General features: G+C 41.5%; 1 protein-coding gene across 4 annotated transcripts in view; it reads right to left on the bottom strand.

The window, feature by feature from the left end:
• Positions 1-17,938, bottom strand: part of CARD11 (caspase recruitment domain family member 11) — a 663,926-nt gene that overhangs the window by 60,342 nt on the left and 585,646 nt on the right. For all 4 annotated transcript variants that reach the window (XM_086940703.1, XM_086940702.1, XM_086940700.1 and 1 more), the window contains exons 20-22: positions 17,202-17,334; positions 8,589-8,768; positions 1,280-1,404 (exon numbers count right to left, since the gene is read on the bottom strand). In XM_086940703.1, the coding sequence (XP_086796829.1) occupies positions 1,280-1,404; positions 8,589-8,768; positions 17,202-17,334 (438 nt within the window). The remainder of the gene's footprint in view (positions 1-1,279; positions 1,405-8,588; positions 8,769-17,201; positions 17,335-17,938) is intronic.

Below are 17,938 nucleotides of genomic sequence, written 5' to 3'. Positions count from 1 at the left end.
TGGTACAAGTGCGTAATCAAGAGGCGTGAACTAGAGGTGTGTGCTAGAAACGTCACTGATAGGTGTCACAAAAGGGGTGGCACTAACAGAAATGTTGTAATGTCAGCAGAAATCGGAAGCTTGGATGCGCGCGCAGCTGCATGACGTGTGATTGACGTGAAGCTGGAGGGTGCAGGGGACTTGACATTTACACTGACGGAAAGAGACAGAAGTCTGGCATGTCAGATCAACTTGTGCTTCTATCATATCTGGTATCTGATGTTTAGGAACTAAGCTATCTGGACGGAAAGGTCTCTAGGGCAGAAGCTATTCTATACTTGCTGTGAGTGCGTGTATAAGCACCTGAGTGTCTGTATGAGAAGCGTGGGGGCATGGGCCTTCCATGGGAGCAATGCAACAAGGGTTATGAATTACTTGAATTAATTGCATAGAGACAGGCCGGCCCTTTGGCTCTGCAGCTGAGGGGAATGTTTACTGAAACTGGCAGGCAGGAATGTATTTTCGGGGGGCGGAACAGATAACTCGAAGGTTATAGTCAATCTTGGCAGGCAGCAGGCTGAGCTGAGCGCGAGGGGCCGCGCTGAAAGTAAGTCAGAGTTCACGAGTACAGGGGCAGCATGGGCAGAGGCCCTTGGAGTCAGAAGCCAGAAAAGAGGCTCGGTGGCAGAAATTCAGGGCCTACTCAGCCAGAGCTGAAAAACGTATAAGTACACTACAAAAAGACGTTGGCATAGCATACTTAGGAACGGACCATTCAACCCATTCATGGTGGGTCTGAAAGAGGACATGTTAACGTTGGACGCAAATGTATTTGCGTCTTCATAGCTGGTACAGGAGGGAAGTTACATGCACTTTAACTCGTACATGGAGACGGTGGGGTACGCGCTAGGGAACACATCTTGACCATAAAATTTATATTTCCTCAGGTTTTCTAGGTACTGAGGTAAGTTTCTGGTACACCACAATTCACTGATGTCCTGGGTCTCTGTGCACAATTCTGTGTAGGAGCAGGATGCTTGCAACAGTACTTTATGTCCCAATATTAGTGAGGGCTTTTAATATTCTAAAATGATCCTCACTTATTGTATTGGTAGGTCAGATTTCAAAATGCCTAAGCTTTGCTGCAGTCAATATCAACTCATCTTCTCCACTGACTGAAAGTTCACTTTTAACTTGGAAATAACATTCACATACTATTAATTCATAATCTACAAACCATATGATCATTTTCATAGCAGCCTTGTGAATGAACTCTAGTTTTGCATGAGTTACACATTACCTTTTCAGCGATAGACTCAATATTTGCTGACGTAATGCATTCATAGGTTTTTGCATTTTGTTCTCGAAAGGAGATAATGACTTCTGCTTTCTGCTTTCGTTGGAACTCTTCTTTACTTACAATGTCTAAAGAGGAAACAAACTTTTTTTCATAAAACTGCATGCCAAATTCTTTGTATGAATACGAATATGAATATTGAACAAGTTTGAAAAAACAACCTACTGATATATTGAAGGAACATTTAGCTGTATTTGGTACTGCATAGTAACAAATGGATTACCAAGAGAAAACACCACACAAAAAGATGTACATTCCCCAATGCAATTTCTGCAGGAAAACTCAAACCCTTTTCTTCTTCAAAAGCACCTCGGGGAAATGTCTTGAGTGGGCTTTAAAAGGTTAAAAAAGTTAAAGATATGTTGATGGCTGAAACATTTGTTTTCATTGACCCATAACTTTAGTGCTGTTTGATTAATTTGCTTACAATTTGGCTGATACTTAGCATGTTTAGTTTTCTTTTTGTAGTTTGAAATTTGTGAGAATATGTCAAGGGGTGCACAGTTGAAAGAGGTGCCAACAAAGTGTTAATTTGCTAATAAATGTGGCATCATTTAACAAATCAGCATGAAACTGGTAGGCATTTAGTATGTTTAATATTTTATGTGTGTAGCCAGTTTCGGGCAAATCAATGAAAGGGGGGAGGGGCAAAGTAACAAAGAAGCAAAAAGTTTCTTTTGATGTGCTACGTTTGGTGCGGTTTAAGAAATCCAGATAAAGGTTTTCAGTCTATTAAGTCCCAAACATTTCACTGGTTACTCTCTTTTAAGAAGAAAACTAATTATATTAAGGTGTTCCACTAACATGGTCTGGATTTAACTGGGAGCTTAGGAGAGGATGTGGTCCGTCAGCTAGACTGTCGACTTTGGTGCTGGAAACCAGGGTTTGAGCCTCGGGGTCGCGTCCACGTCCTGTGATTCTCGGCAAAATCACTTCATCTCCCCGTGCCTGAATGTGTACTGTAAATAAGGTGCTCATGTAAACCGCTCCAATACCTTCGGGTTGAGATTGTGCTATATAAATATGCAACACAAAAACAACTATCTAAAGTCTCATCTTTGGCTGTGCACAAGCCGCGGGCATACCACAAAGTAAAATAAGAGGGTTTTTTTAGATGATCTGGAAGAAGCCTGGTTGGCATTTAATTTTATGGTGGAAAAGGTAGAAGATCTAACTGAACTACGCAATACCTGGATTAGTAGGGCTTTGGATGTAATCGCCTCAATGAGAAAGCTATAGCCATTGCAGGCCAGACTTCCGGCAGCTTGCCTTTCTGAGGATCTTTTGCAACCCAAGAGAAGTTGCAAAAGATTTGAGAGGGTTTGGAGGAAAGGCTACAATGGTGAAGATAAAATGAAGCACTCAAATTCTCTGCATTGCTATAGACAATTGATCAGAGCAGCCAAGATAAATTATTGGGCAGCAGGGATCACAGCATCAAATAATGATTCAAAGAAGATTTTTAATATTGTGAATTATTTCATGAATCCTTAGTGCCTCTCATTGATTATTGCAGATTCCAAGAAAATCAATAGCTAGCTGGCATCCTTCTTCTTTCAGAAAATAATAAACCTCACTCCACCCTGGTGGAGTCTTTTGTCAATGTGACTTGGGCAAACATATTCTAGTACGGCCCCAGATCAGATTCTGCTGTTGGAGCCAATATCTTTCAGCTCTGTAAACAAGTTGTATCTAACCATTAAATTAGACTCCCCTCTAAATCTCTGTTTAGCGAAAATGAGACATTTGATAGTTAGTAAGTTTGGACCCATTTTCACTAGGTTATGTAACGCCACACTGAGTTCAGCGGCATTTCCATGTAGCTGGAAAGAGGTGGTTTCTGCACCAACTTTAAAGAAACCTTTGGTGAGTCCTATTGTTCTAGACAATTCTCAGCCTGTTTTATAATCACTTGTCCCCTTTAAGATTCTAGATAAATATGTGAATGTCACTTTGTCATCACTTTTGGGATCCATGTAGGCTTCCGGCCTGGCTCAATCGGACTTCAAACCGACCCATAATATGAAGTCGGCTTTGTTAGCCGTGGCTGATGAGTTGAGATGGGTCCTAGATCTGGGTGACTGTGCAGCCGTGATCCTGTTAGACCCACTGACCACTTACACCATCATCTTCCTTCTCTCCAATAACATTGGGGGCTTGGCCTTACAAGAGCTAGCTTCCTTTCTCAATGACCACCATTAGAAAGATACAATCACTTCCTTGATGCAGGATGAGTTTCCCGTAGGGTCTGGAGATCATCAGAGCTCACCTCTGATTCCTGCTCTTTTTAATGTTCATGTTACTCCTTTGGCTAAACTTATTTGAGCTTATGGGTTTCATTTTATGATAAATGCTGATAACACCCAAATCATTATCTGCCTTTGCAGAAAACAAAATCAAAACTGCACCGCATTTAATGCCTGCTATTTGTGATGGCCAATGAATGAAGCAGAATGCCTTGATGCTTAACACCGAGAAGACCGAGGTCCTGGTATTAGGTAAAGAACAAAGCTAGCTCGTCAGATGCCTGGGGGCAGATTTAAGTTGGACTTGCGTCACGTTTGCATCATGCAACGGCGACGTAAACGTGGTGCATCCCTGCGACCTATTTACAACGTGACGCATCTAGGCAGATGCGTCACGTTGTAAAGCCCTGCGCCACATGTGGGCGTTCCGGCGCAGGATGGGCGTTCAGGGACAGGTGCGCCTCGCAAAAATGGCTGAGTGAAATCTACAAGATTTCACTCAGTCACTTTTAGGCCAATGCTGCGTCAAAATCCTGCGCCTGCTTGAAGCAGGCGTAAGGCTTGACGCAGCATTGGACAGTTAGGGCACCCCTGAGCCTTGCTGGAGCTGCGTCGCGCTTGCGACGCAACTCCATCAATGCGTCACCTTTATGGCACAGATGCGTCACGCATCTGTGCCGTTTTTGCCCCATGGTACGCCGCATTGTAAATGCGGCGCACCATGGGTGGCGGAGCTGCGGCGCAGAATAACTGGCGCATCCCTGGGGATGCGCCAGTTATTGTAAATCTGCCCCCTGGTATCTATTGGATTTGTCCCCACCCCTGCACCTACAATGGGATTCACGAATTTAGGGGTGTGTTTGGAATCTGTCATTTGTATAGCAAATCAGCAGGGAGGTAGTTTCCTATTTTTTAATTATAAATTGCTGAAGGGAATCTTTCCCTTTCTCTCTTTTGAGGGTCCCAGGCTATCAGCACAAGTTCTTCTTTCATTCAGGATAAACTACTGTAGCAATTTATGTTTAAGGGCTCCCAAGTCTGGTCCTCAGAAGCTCTAACTGCTTCAGAACCTAATAGTGCGTTTGATTTTCAACCTTAAAAGGCAGATGTACATTTCCCCTTAGTACTTACACTTGCTACAGAACAGATACTTCTGTTCAGATCTCTCTGCGTGGTTTACTATTCCGTGTACAAAAGAGGCCTTCCCTGTCTTCAAGATAAGTTTCATGAATACTGTTTAGCTCATTGTCTTCGTTCAGCTAAAGAGCATAACCTAAGGTCACCCCATTCAGGAAATCCCACTGTGGAGGCAGAGCTATTTGCTTCTTTTAATATCAAGTTATGAAATAACCTCCCTCACTCCCTATAATAAATGTATCTGCATGCTCCTTTTAAGAGGGCTTAAAAACAGTCCTATTTAAATAGCATGCACCATTGGGCAACATATGCTCTTTACAAATAATTGAAGATAACATAACATAACAAGTTAAACACATTGAAGAAATTCAGATTTCACCCAGATGAGACAGTTCTTTGATTTGCTAATATCTTTGGCAAATTTTTATGGATCTGCACCACACTTGACAGACATTTACTCTTTTAGATTGCTTTTAATGTTTCCAGTTTCATGCAAATCTGTGATGGGTATTAAAAAACAGAAGTGTTTTCAGTAGTGGGTGGCAGGGAATGAGGGTGGAGGGGCAGGAGGGGGAAGGGGTGAGTTGCAGGGGGGACAAAATAAACAATAAATTCACTTACCTCTTCCGACGGCCGCGTCTCTCCTCCGCTTCTTGCGAGTCCCGGAACAAGGAGGCACTCAGGCTCCCCATAGCCAATCACAACGCTGCAATGCAGCATTGTGGTTGGTCTGAGCTTCGTCGATTGGCGCTCAGGTGTCGACTGGTGGTCTGGGCATGTTCCCCAACAGGCTGTATAATGTAGCCTGGTGGAGAACATGCAAAGTGCGTAGGACTTTTTGGCCAGGCCAAGACGGCCGGCCAATCAGTCATTGGTACTTGGAGTGTGCAAAGCTCTTAACCCTTTCGATGCTGATGACGAGCTCAGCTCGTCATCACCCACGGGTGTCGTGTGCTGATGACGAGCTGAGCTCGTCATGGTGCCACTAAAATGGCATTTTCCAGCACAGGGGGGGAAAACGCCCAGCAGCCATGTGGTTAAACTACTGAATAGGATTAGACTAAACTTGGCATATAACTAGAACTTTACTCAGGGAAAAGTCTTTGCTTGGTTAGGTGTAAATCTATTCAGTACTTTGCAATAAATTAGCATTATAAAAATTAAAAATTAGACCACAGCCAGAACCCACGTTTGTGGAATGTTCGCAGGACTAACATTTAAAAAAACTCATAAAAGGCTACATTTGGACGAGGGAGCTTTTTGCTCCCATTGTCTATTTTGAGTACACAGTCTAAAGTCTGGTCTGCAGACCTGGAGCCTCTCATTGGCTTGCCACAACAGAAACTTTTCAGTTGAAATGGCCATCACAGGGCGCACACATGGCCGGATTTTAATCTGTTTATTGAATTATCTAAAGCTACACAAGCCAGTTACTTGCAAGTGAAAATGTTAGCATCAAAGGTTCACACTATTTAGAAAAAAAAGCTTTGTATCTCAGCAAATTTCTCTGTATTGATTTAGACATTTTCTACTTTTTATTAGAAATCATATTTGTTATTCTTTCACTGTGTGTACATTTTAGTGATACATCCAATTTCTTTCCTCCATTTGTTCCTCTGGATATTTTATATACAATATAAAGTATACATTAAAAAAGCTTGACATTTTTACTTTGAATGTTCTTTGTATTTTGTACTCTCAAACATTTTTTAAATTGTGATAAATGCCTGTAAACTGAAATCTACATATGGCAATTCAAATTAAAACATACCAGCTATTTTATACATAAAATTTAAACAAAACATTTCACCCACCTATAGCAGTGTTGACTGCAGGGCATGTGCGGCGATACATTGCATAACACCGGTTGCCCTACACTCAGTAGCGGCCAATGCTGGTAAGAGCGGTGGGCGTCGGGTGGGGTGTGTAATTTCGACAGACGACGACTAGGGAAAATGAATCATTTATATCATTTTCCCTCATTGTCGTCGGTCAAATTCCCCCCCCCCGCCCCCAACCCTGCCCACCGTTCTTACCTGAACAGGCCGCTGCTGCCTACACTTATTTCAAAGAAAGAAGTACTTTTCTGTATTCTGTCAGTCCTATCAGTTTTTGGGGAGCCTGATATTCAAGACTGATATTTATTCAAATAGTGCAATACAGCAGTTCATCTTTTACTTTTAATTGTCTTGCCAGGTTTTTGTTCTGAGCATACTGGACATCACAATGGTTGGAGGAGGTGAGGGAATCAGAGATAATAAATATTGTTTGGAAAATAAAAGAGAATGTATGCTCCATATTGTGCCAGTGGTGGGGCACCTCCCCCTAAGTGTTTTATTAAGGAGAGGAATACGAAAAGCATCTGAGGGATGACAACACACTTCTTCTCTGATAAAGGCATTGATGTAGTTTCTAGCATCCTAGACCCCAAAGGGGATCAAAAGCCTTGTTTTAATTTCTTGACCTGGTAGCTAGATGTATTTAGGCATATCGGCCTATACCCTCTCCTCTGATGGATGGCAAACAGTGATAATTATCTACATATCTGTCTATCTCTCACCCTCTTGTCCCCTGGGGTATTTGGTAGTGGAATAGTAGGAAAACTTAAGGGGCACTGCAGCCTGTCAAGAATTATGGAACTGGTATATCTCATTGGTAAGGGAACACTGTATTTTCTCTACCTATCTAGAATGATATTTGATGTGCCTGAGAATGCCTTCATTCTTTCCATTAGGGGCCGAGCACCAGCATGCTTTGCAATTTCCAAATCTATAAATGGTTACCTTGTCTAGTTACCCACACAAACCATATAGTTATGTGCCTTTTAGCACTTAAAATTCCTTTTAATATAAAACCATGAAAAGAAAAATGAAACCCCATAAAATTGCAGATTACTGGGATAGGAACAGTTAGCTCATTCTTCTTTTCACAGAATCTAGGACTAATCTGTGACTCATTGCTCCCACCTTCTTACTATCCCCAGTGCATACAGGTATCATCTGAATATAAATTGGAAAATATGTTCTATGATCAAATTTTAGGCAATGAAAACTCTTCTTACATTTAAATGTGCTTATTTCACCTCTGGGATCTTTCAATCTATTTTCACTAACCACATTTGTCCCTCTATTACACCTAATCAGACTTATAGCCAGCATACCATTATTAGCCCACATACCTCCCTCATCAGTTTTTCTACCTAAGCTTTCCTTTCGTTTTCTCAACCAATACTACTTCTTATATTATTTAAAAGTAAGCATGGCTTCTAAACCCTTTTCTTCATTTTCTTCTCAAATGATATGACCTTTCTCATATTCCCAAATTCTTTCATCCTACCCCTGAGCTCCTCATATTTTAGATCTATGTCTTTAAATGGCCATCATAATTGGAACAAATTTCCTTTTCTAGCTGCTCTACTTCCATCCTTTTCTCCTCACACTTGTCCTAAAGTCATCACCTCATCTTAGTGACCCCTTCTAGCAAACTAGCCCTACATCTACACAACCTACACAAAGTACTTTTTTGCTTTCTTATTGCAAACTCTTTCAGCCACCTGATTTTTTTGCAAAGCATTTTGAGAAAAGACCTATATGAACAATATAAAATAAGTGCAATATACACCATCCAACAGGGACCAAAAAACATATTGTGATCTTTACATCTCATCATTACCTATCCGAAACAGCAATGCCCGCTCTAAGGTACTCTTCCCTTATGATGGACTGAACATTACATGATAGAAGAAACAAAATCGCTATATAACTGGCTCTGTGTTATGTCTTATTCATACATATATACATTGGTATAGCAAATAACTGCATGTATATCAAAGGATGCCGTAAAGTATGTACAGTTCTCTCCTCCCTTACCCGGCTTGCAAATGTTAAACTCCTGAGCACCAACAGAATTGAGTAGTTTCTGTATTACGGTCTTCGTCAGCATGCAAGGTGTGAAGATGATGGGTCGCCGGCGTGCTGAATGGAATGGGTGTACCAGACTATAAGGTATGAGATTCAGGCTCCTATTGATGTCACTGTCTGGGTCAAGATCTGCAAGGACAATATGGATATGAGAGAGCAGGACCATGAATTAGAAATCAATCAATTCCTCCACAATAGGAAGGAAGCTTATGTTACATTTGGTGCAATACGGGCAGGGCGAAACTGTAGTTTTTTCTATGAAGGTTTATGAAGGTGTCAAACTTTGCATCATTATCTAGCTGCACAGTTTGGCAGCTCTACAAAATGCCACTGGTGGGAGAATTTCCAGAAAAAGCAATTATGATTTAGGTTGCTCCTGCAAAGAAAGTTAGATTGAGGGTGGCATTTTGTCCCTCTAATTCTACCTTTTGCATGATATTTCACATGCTATTTATATTTTAAAACTTATCATGACATTTTCAAAGTGGGCATAGTTTAAAAAAATAAGTTACACATTTGTTAAAGTCTAATTTCTCGATCATTGCACATTCCTAATAGTGACACTTGAGGCAACCTATACTGTAGTAAAATGGGAGTGAACCTAAACTAGGAACAAGCAACTCATTATTATTCTTAACTGGAAGTATAAACTGATTATGTGAGATTTCAAAGATGCCCAAAAACATATCGAATGGGATTGAAATTGGGAATAATTATAAAAAGTAAACTGTGATTGTAGTTAACTCTCAGCATGGGGTCGGAGCTTCAGAAAATTGCAGAAGTTTTTAATACCTCCACATAGAGAGTCTTTAACATTTCTTTCCACCCTTAACTGTTAACCTGAAAGGGGTAGAAATGCTGGACAGACACTGTGCCAGCGTGGAAAGCTCTTCTTGATGGATGGGGAAGGCTGTTTTGGTAGGTAAGATTCTTCCTGCTGCAATCAATTCTGATGATTTAGGAATAGAAGTAGAAAGTGATTAGCAAAGAGAGTGAGAAATGAGACTTCAATATTTAAAAAGGGAATTGGAATGCATATATTATTCTTCACATCAAACTGAAATTGAAATTTGGAACATAAATATTCAGAATTTTGTAACAGACAAAATCTCAGTAGCAGAATTCCATATGCTATTTTTTTTAGAATAATACCATTTACCTGCCTAAATCACAATCCTTCTTTTTAACTTTCTGAGTAATAAATACTTATAATTGGATTTTAAATTTCTTTATGGATAATTTTGATATTTTTCCAAACCTTTTATATATTGACTATTTAAGGTTGTATCCACCAACCAAAACTTTGAAACTCCACTGCATTCTGCAGTAGGTTGAATTTATCGTAGATTATTATGCATAATCTTAAATTGGAGCTCGGTCGCCAACCTATGATATTTAAAATTTGTTTCTTTTCTTCCTCACTTCTTTTCCCCTCAACAAACAAGATGGGTATTTTATAGTGGACTGTATGAGTACTGTCAAATGACCCTTGTGTTACTTAACCTAAAAGGTATTTTTGTACAGCATAAGCTCAACCAAGAGGAAGGGATATCTATGCATTATTGAGAGTTAATTGGTATTTATTGTTACTCAACCATATTGTATTCATGTTATCTATCTTGGAAGTACTAAAGCTCGGGGGTCCCACTAAGGTCAAACACAGATGCCTACAGTCAATACATTTTTACTCAACTAAACCACCAGACCCGGCCTTACAGCCATTCTTGACCCATCGATCAACTGCTGTCATTGGATCCTGATATTCATCTGACAAAAAAGGACAATGATTCCCATCATTTATCTGAAAGGCACTTCAAGAACAGACCTACTCTCATTGTTTATTCTACTTCCTCAATCACATTTGGCTTTTTTGGACGACACAATTTAGCCAATGAATCGGAAGTTTTGAAAACTTATGGTTGTCTAAAAGTTGCATAAAATATGTTCTGAGCAACCAACACTCTTTAGAATTTAGACTTTCTAAGAAATCCAGTAAATGTCTTTTCTTCTAATAGTGCATTCTACAGTCATATAATGATATATTCTATGTTTAATTTAGGATTAGTTGTTCTTTTCAGAACTCCAGTAATTAATTAACAGTCGGGAATTAGTTAACAGTGATCCTTTAATCCTCAGGTCCTGGGGAAGCCTGTGCTTCATCTATGGCATCCATGTTTGACCTATTCTAGTCAGTGCTTTGATTTAAAAAAAAAAGTGACTGTCTACAAATTCCACATTATGACTCTCCACTAAATTGGATATAGATGAGCCATACTGGATGACATGGCCCATTACTAAATCAAGCTTTGACAATACCACTTCTATATCTAACTTGAGTTCCACCCACAACTATATGGCCTTACAAGATTGTAAACATGTGTCTTTGGGAAAAGGGCTGACTATCTTAAGCACCTTTAGAAACATTACTGTTTATTCTTTCAGAGGTGTGACATTCAGTGGAGCAGTCTTTTGCTTTGCTATCATACAAGTTGGCCAGGCAATAACTTCAGAATTTGTTCACAGGAAGACCTTAAAGGTTCAAAAAAGAAAACAAAATGGCGTCTGGAAAGTCCACAATCAAGTACCTCCACAAGTAGCAACAAATGTTTCTCTGAAATTTTAAACCAGTATTTTTCTGGATCATTTTATATTCCAGATGAAACTATGGAAAAATCTAAAAGGGATTATCAATGCCTTTCTTTCAGATAAATTTAGAGTGCATTAATAAATGCTCTAGATTATCATGAGGTAAATGCCCACCTCCCCTGTTATGCATAGTGAGCCAAAGGTGAAGGAATATAACTGGGTACAAGGGAAATGATCAAAATGTCAATGTCTTTAAAGAAGTTCATTAATCTCATTAGAACATGTGCACTGGGACCGCTGGTGCTTAGAAAATTCCTTAAGGTTACAAAAGCTAGTATGAACTTTTCAATGCCAATTGCCAAGCAGCATCAGAATAGCTCCAAGCCACATTCTGACTGAGTAATTGAGAATTCAAATCAAATCAAATACACTTTTTTCGGTTTCACAGAAATAATACCATAAAAGTTACAAAACATCCAAATTACATCAAAATATATGATTCCACGAAATAACAAGCCTAATAAAACATAATTAAAATACATAGCACAACCTCCCATGACAATCTCTGACAATAAAGTGCAAAGTTCAAAGTCAAATAGTATCCCCTTTTAATCTGTACTTCCCCGTAAAATGATCCTAACCCTCTGAAACATTTATCCCATCTGTGTGGACTAAAATCTTCATCCTAAGTGAATATTAGTCAAGACAAGCCCTGGTCTTCCCCTTGGATTTCAGATAGCCAACAATAAAAAAAGTACAATCATCCTTCAGCAGTTGGAGGTACAGGAGAGCTGGATGAGCCTGTTTAAAATTAATTTCTTTAAAATGGGGACTAAAAACTACTTCCGGGGAACCTCATAAAATCTACATAAAATGTAGCAGATCCTGTGTGGACTCTCTGTCGCAGACACAGGGTGCTAACAACTGACCTCTATTGCTCCTCTGTGAAGGACAAGCAGGAGGTGAAAAATATCCAGGCCAAACCTGGTCAATAAAAACCGCTCATACGTGGATACAAAATCCAGAAGATAAGGCTCAGCTGATGGAATTGTCTTTAACATTAATAATTTGCGGACACTAGGGGCTCGATTCTGATCTGGTAAAAAAATCCACCGTACGATTCGTATTCGTAGCCCTTTCCGTACGAATCGTACCCGTCCGTCCGAGTCGCGTAGTACGATCCGCATTCCGTGAATCCGTCCGAATCGCCGCGATCCGTACGTATTGCAAGGCTGAGACTGTGAACCGTACGACTCGTACACATGCCGTACGACCCGACGAGTACGATCCGGACCGGGGTATCAGGACGCGATTCGTACGGTCCACGTCAGGTAAGGGCGATTAGTACGGAAAAGCGCACGATTACATACACCCTGTACAGTGCGTACCCCCCCATGATTGCAGGGGTACGGCACGTACCCCTGCGATCATGGGGTGTACGAGCCGTACCCCCATTGTACCATCGGTGTACGAGCTGTACCCCCATTGTACGATCGGTGTACGAGCTGTACCCCCATCGTACATGGGGTACGGCTCGTACACCGATCGTACAATTGGGGTACGGCTCGTACACCGATCACCGATCGTACAATGGGGGTACGGCTCGTACACCGATCGTACAATGGGGGTACGGCTCGTACACCGATCGTACAATGGGGGTACGGCACGTACACCGATCGTACAATGGGGGTACGGCTCGTATACCGATCGTACAATGGGGGTACGGCTCGTACACCGATCGTACACCGATCACCGATCGTACAATTGGGGTACGGCTCGTACACTCCATGATCGCAGGGGTACGGTGCATACCCCTGCGATCATGGGGGGTACGCACCGTACCCGGGGGGGACGTTCCGTACCTGTTTCGGCACGAACTCTGCTTTTACGGCTGTTTTTAGCTCTCGTAGAAAAAGGGTCGTACGGTGTGTACCCGACACGTATCGTACTTGCTGGGTCGTAAAAACCAGCCGCGAACTGTACAGATGTCGCGTACAGCAGGTTCCGAGGGAGAATCGTACAGAGATTAGAGTCATACGGTGTCTTGTACAACTCGTACGGAGTACGGCTCCTGGTACGAATCGTACTTCGTCGTACGTACGGGGGACGTTGCAGGGTACGATTCGTACGAGAAAAACGCTCCGAACAGCTATTCGGAGCGGTTTTTCCCGAATCGGAATCGACCCCTTAATGTATCTAAGCCAAGGTATGCTGAGCGCGTTGTCAAGGTTCATGCACTCTTTTAAAATCAGCTGATTAAGAGTTAATTCTTTGTTCAGCCAACTGTTTAGCCAAAACATAAGGGTCGAAGTGCCACAATATCACTTAGGTAGGGCACCCCCAGTTCCTTGTGAACCACCAAATTAGACAGACCACAGGGAAGACCTAACAGGCGCTTCAAAAAAGTGTTCTCAACCACCTGTAAAACATCTGGGGAGACATGCCCCCATATTTCGCGCCCATAGCAGGCGAGAGCTACACTTTTTGCTTGATAAACCTTCAGCAGGGCGGCAAAAGGTCTCTTACCTAGTTTAGAAACAAAATAAAAAATGGCTGCAGAAAAGTTGGAAAAGGCATCTAGCAGAGATTGGAGACCCCTAGCAGTCCTGGATATAAGGACTGCGTCATCTGCATATAGTAGGACGGGGGGACCACGTCGCCCTGCATACGGATAATCTACCCCTGTAGCTGTTAAAGCTCTATCTAGATCGTTGATGTAGAGGTTAATCAGAAATGGGGCCAAAATGCAACCTTGGCGTACGCCCCTCTTTATATCAAAGTTCCATGACCTGCGAAGGTCCTGTGAAAATCTCACGTTGGCCTTGGTTGCCCTGTGAAGGTCCTCTAGGAAATTGACGATGTTACTGTCAACCCCAATGTCCTTCATGGACTGCCACAGTTTTGCCCTGTACACGCAATCAAACGCGGAGGACAAGGTCATGAAGGCTAGGTAGATGGTACCAGAACGCGCAACCGTATATTTTTACCTGATTAGCATGGTTAATTTAAGGCATTGGGCCCTGGTTGACCCGCCTGGACAAAATCCAAACTCAACGTCAGAAATTATATTGTGTTCCTCTGCCCAGGTGGAAAATTTTCCAGTAAGAAATGTCCCACTACCTTGACCACCGAGTCCAGGAGTGAAATCGGCCTGTAGCAGTGTGTGCTGTCCCGATCACCCTTTTTAAAAACGGGTGCTCAGGACTCAGGGCATCCATTCCTGGCTGCTGTATTGAATACTGCCACAAGGACCGGGGCCCAAAAAAGTGGGTCAGATTTAAAGCAATCCAGGGGAATACCGTCCGGTCCCGGTGCTTTGTTGCTAGTTAACCCGGCAATACTATCTAAATTTGCTCAAGCGGGATTTCGAACATGGTTTTAAAATGGAACACCCTTTCATCCTCAGTGATGTGCATACCTAGCTCACTACCTTCTTATTGATGCTCCAAAATGGTCTATTACCAATACTCCAAAACCTAGAGCTATTCCTCAGGGTACTTGACTCAATCAGCTCCCTCCAAGCCTCCTCCTTCAGGACACACTTGCGTTTTGCCAATATCAGTTTATACTCTTTACAGCAAGCTCTAGCCAAGGTTTGATCTCTCGGGTTACCATTAAGGGCTTCACTCAACTTTATCGCCGTCTGTGAACAGGTCGAGTCAAACCATATAGGGGTCGTGATGGCAGTTTTACATGTCGGGGCACTTAAAAGTTCACCCACTTTAGTGGAAATAGTGTTAAAAGGGCTGATAACCTCCCTCGGGGATAAACCTGAAGAGGTACGCAGCGCTAATTCAGTGGCACAGGATTCTTTTACTGCAATATAAAAAGCATCTGGGGAGAACTGCGTGCATCTGAGCCATCGTCTGCCATTTTTTGGTCTTATCGTCCCATTATGCTCCACTCTTCTTTTTTTGTCATTAATGGTCCACACATTTGGACACAGAACGGGTTATGGTCGCTGTAGGTACTTTCCAGAATAGTAAAACCACAGAATAAAGAATAAAGACTGTAAAAAAGATGAAATTATAAAAGAATCTATAAAAGAACCACTACCTCTCCCTTTGAAGGAGGAGACAGGTGCCTTGCTGTATGGGTCAGATAATGACATGAGGGACATTAAGTCAAATTCATGTAGTAGATTATTCAATACTTACCCCTGGGCAGAATGTTCGAAAAGGATCCTCCTCACCCAAGGGCAGCCTAAGTGCGCTGTGCGGTGGTCCTTGGGTCTCCGCAAGGATGTATGTTAAAATCCGCCAAGACCATGAGATTTTGTAATTTGACAGTACAAAACTGCCTTATGAAAAAACCCAACAATGTGATATTACAACCATCTGGGGCACATGCCACAGAGTTATAAAATTTGTTTAGCCCCCTGTATTAAAACTAAAGACTGTAGACCTGGGCTTGATGAAGGCAAAACCTGGATCTGGCAGTCTATTGCCAGGGATATATATATATATGTATATAACAAGGCCTCCCTTAGGTCTACCAACCATAGAAGGAGAGGCTGGAACAAAGAAAGCCTTATAACCTTCCAGAAATAAGCTACAATCCACCAACCATGTTTCTTGCAAACAGATCACACTATATTGTTTCACAAATTGCATCCAAATAGGATCAGAGAACTAGTTAGCCAGACCTGCAATATTCCACAATATTATATTATTATTAGAGAATTACTAAATCTCAAGTTTCAGAGTTATGCAAAGTGGGCCTTTATTGTCAGTTTATGCTCTACTATATACAAATTGACAGGTTAACACTGCCTGATCATTCCATTGCACATTCTAATTTAAGTTATTTAAGTCTGGAAAAGCCAGATTTAATAACTGTCTTTCACATTGATGATGCTCATATAATACAAAATACAACTCCTAGCACTCACATAATACATCTGTCACTTCTTGATGTTCGGAATGATGCTTCATGTCTATTACTCACACAGGGCCAGATTTCCAAAGCTATTTGTTAACCAAAAAGTAACTTAGGTGCACGAAGAGCGGCACTGCAGAGGGTCCAATCGAGCTTCCTATTGAGATTGACCCCCTATAAATAGATTTACTCACACTCAAAATTCTGCAAGTATGGCAAACTTTTATACATGGGTAAATCTGCTAACAGGGTAGGTTGTGGATGTACGATGGTGTGGTCAATTAAAAGAAATGAACACCCAAACACCTCCCACATTTGGGGGCATTCACAAATTTTTTTGCAGAACAATTCTCGCCCAGGAAATTGGTTGAGATTTACTTATGTCAGGGGCAGGAGTAACTCAATTTCCAAGAAGGGGCAAATGTTGACAGCAAAGGTAGTGGAAAGGGTTTCTAAATGAGAAAAAATATATCCAAGGTGACAAAGAAAACAAAAGTTGAGCGTGATACTTTGGTATACCAACATGCTGACAAGGTTAAGTGCTTAAGCACATCTGCAACAGTTGGCGAATTTTAGAGCTAATCCTGACAATACTTAAGAATTCCAAGCAAGTCAAAGATGTGAGTAACCCAGCAGAAGCATATTTCAAATGTTCTCAGCAACCTCTTCAATCTAGTCTTGTTTTGTCTTCCCATCTTGACAAGATTAAGCCTTTTCTTTAATTACATTTGACATACTGATTTTATGACACCTATGTACAGCGTTTTAACTTAATTAATTGGAAGTTGATATAGAGGGGATATATGTGTACCGCCAGTTGCCGAGGTCCTTGTTGTCCCACTCTCCCCCTGACCCTCTCACTTTATTGTGTATTTTTGATGTTCCTCTGTGTCCTCTCCCCCCCTTAATGTTTCGTTCACTTGTACCATTTGAAGATATAATGCTCTACCCTCGTACAGTCTTCACTTTCCTATGTATCGTATTTGCCTTGCTTGTTTTTCTTAAATAAAAAGAAATATAAAAAAAAAAATTTGAAAGTTCACTGATGAAAGAACCTCTGAGAAACAATGCATTCCATGAAGTGCACATGACACGTACCTTCCTGCTTGTCTGGTAAATTCCGTGCAGCCTCGCTGGGTGATCTCACAGGCCCGAAAGCACCACTTGTGACAATGCGGACTCGCTCGTTGCTGTTCATGCGCTTGTACTTATTCTCAGCACGGCTGACGAACTGTAAGGGAACACAGGTTTTAAACACCGCTTTGAACTGTATGCTGAGGTTTACCAAAAGTAGTATGTGCAGTGCTTAATTTGATATGGTGATTTTGGTGCTCGGCATCAGCACTTAATTGTCAACACCGGCGCTTGTGACTGTCTGCCGCAAGGTGGCGCTGTTTGGCTAATTTAGTGATGACCATATCAACAGTCAATTATTAATTCAATATACATAAAAGAAAATACTATTACCATCTGCCCAAGCCATCCTTATAGCTTTAGGGGCTGCAAATAGTCTGAATTGTCACACTTGTAGGATGTGTGATAATTAGTAGTTGTGTTTGTACTGGCATTGGCAGCGCTAGCAGGGGCAATGAGTGGTGCAAGCTGCAGTGGCCTCCTGACGAGAGCCCTGGTACTTATTTGTTTGCAAATTAAGCACTGGCTGGTGTGTGCACTGTCAAGGGATGAGACCAGTGTCTTTGGAGACCTTTCATTCTATTGTACACAACATTGGCAGATGTACTATTCAATCCTAAAAAACCCAATCTATATCAGAAATCAATGATTGACTATTGAAGCCAATTTAATGTAGCAAGAATTGGTATAGCATTTCAGTG

This window comes from Lissotriton vulgaris, chromosome 10 (assembly GCF_964263255.1).
Source record: "Lissotriton vulgaris chromosome 10, aLisVul1.2, whole genome shotgun sequence".
NCBI lineage: Eukaryota > Metazoa > Chordata > Amphibia > Caudata > Salamandridae > Lissotriton > Lissotriton vulgaris.
This window is presented reverse-complemented; position numbering and strand designations above follow the sequence as displayed.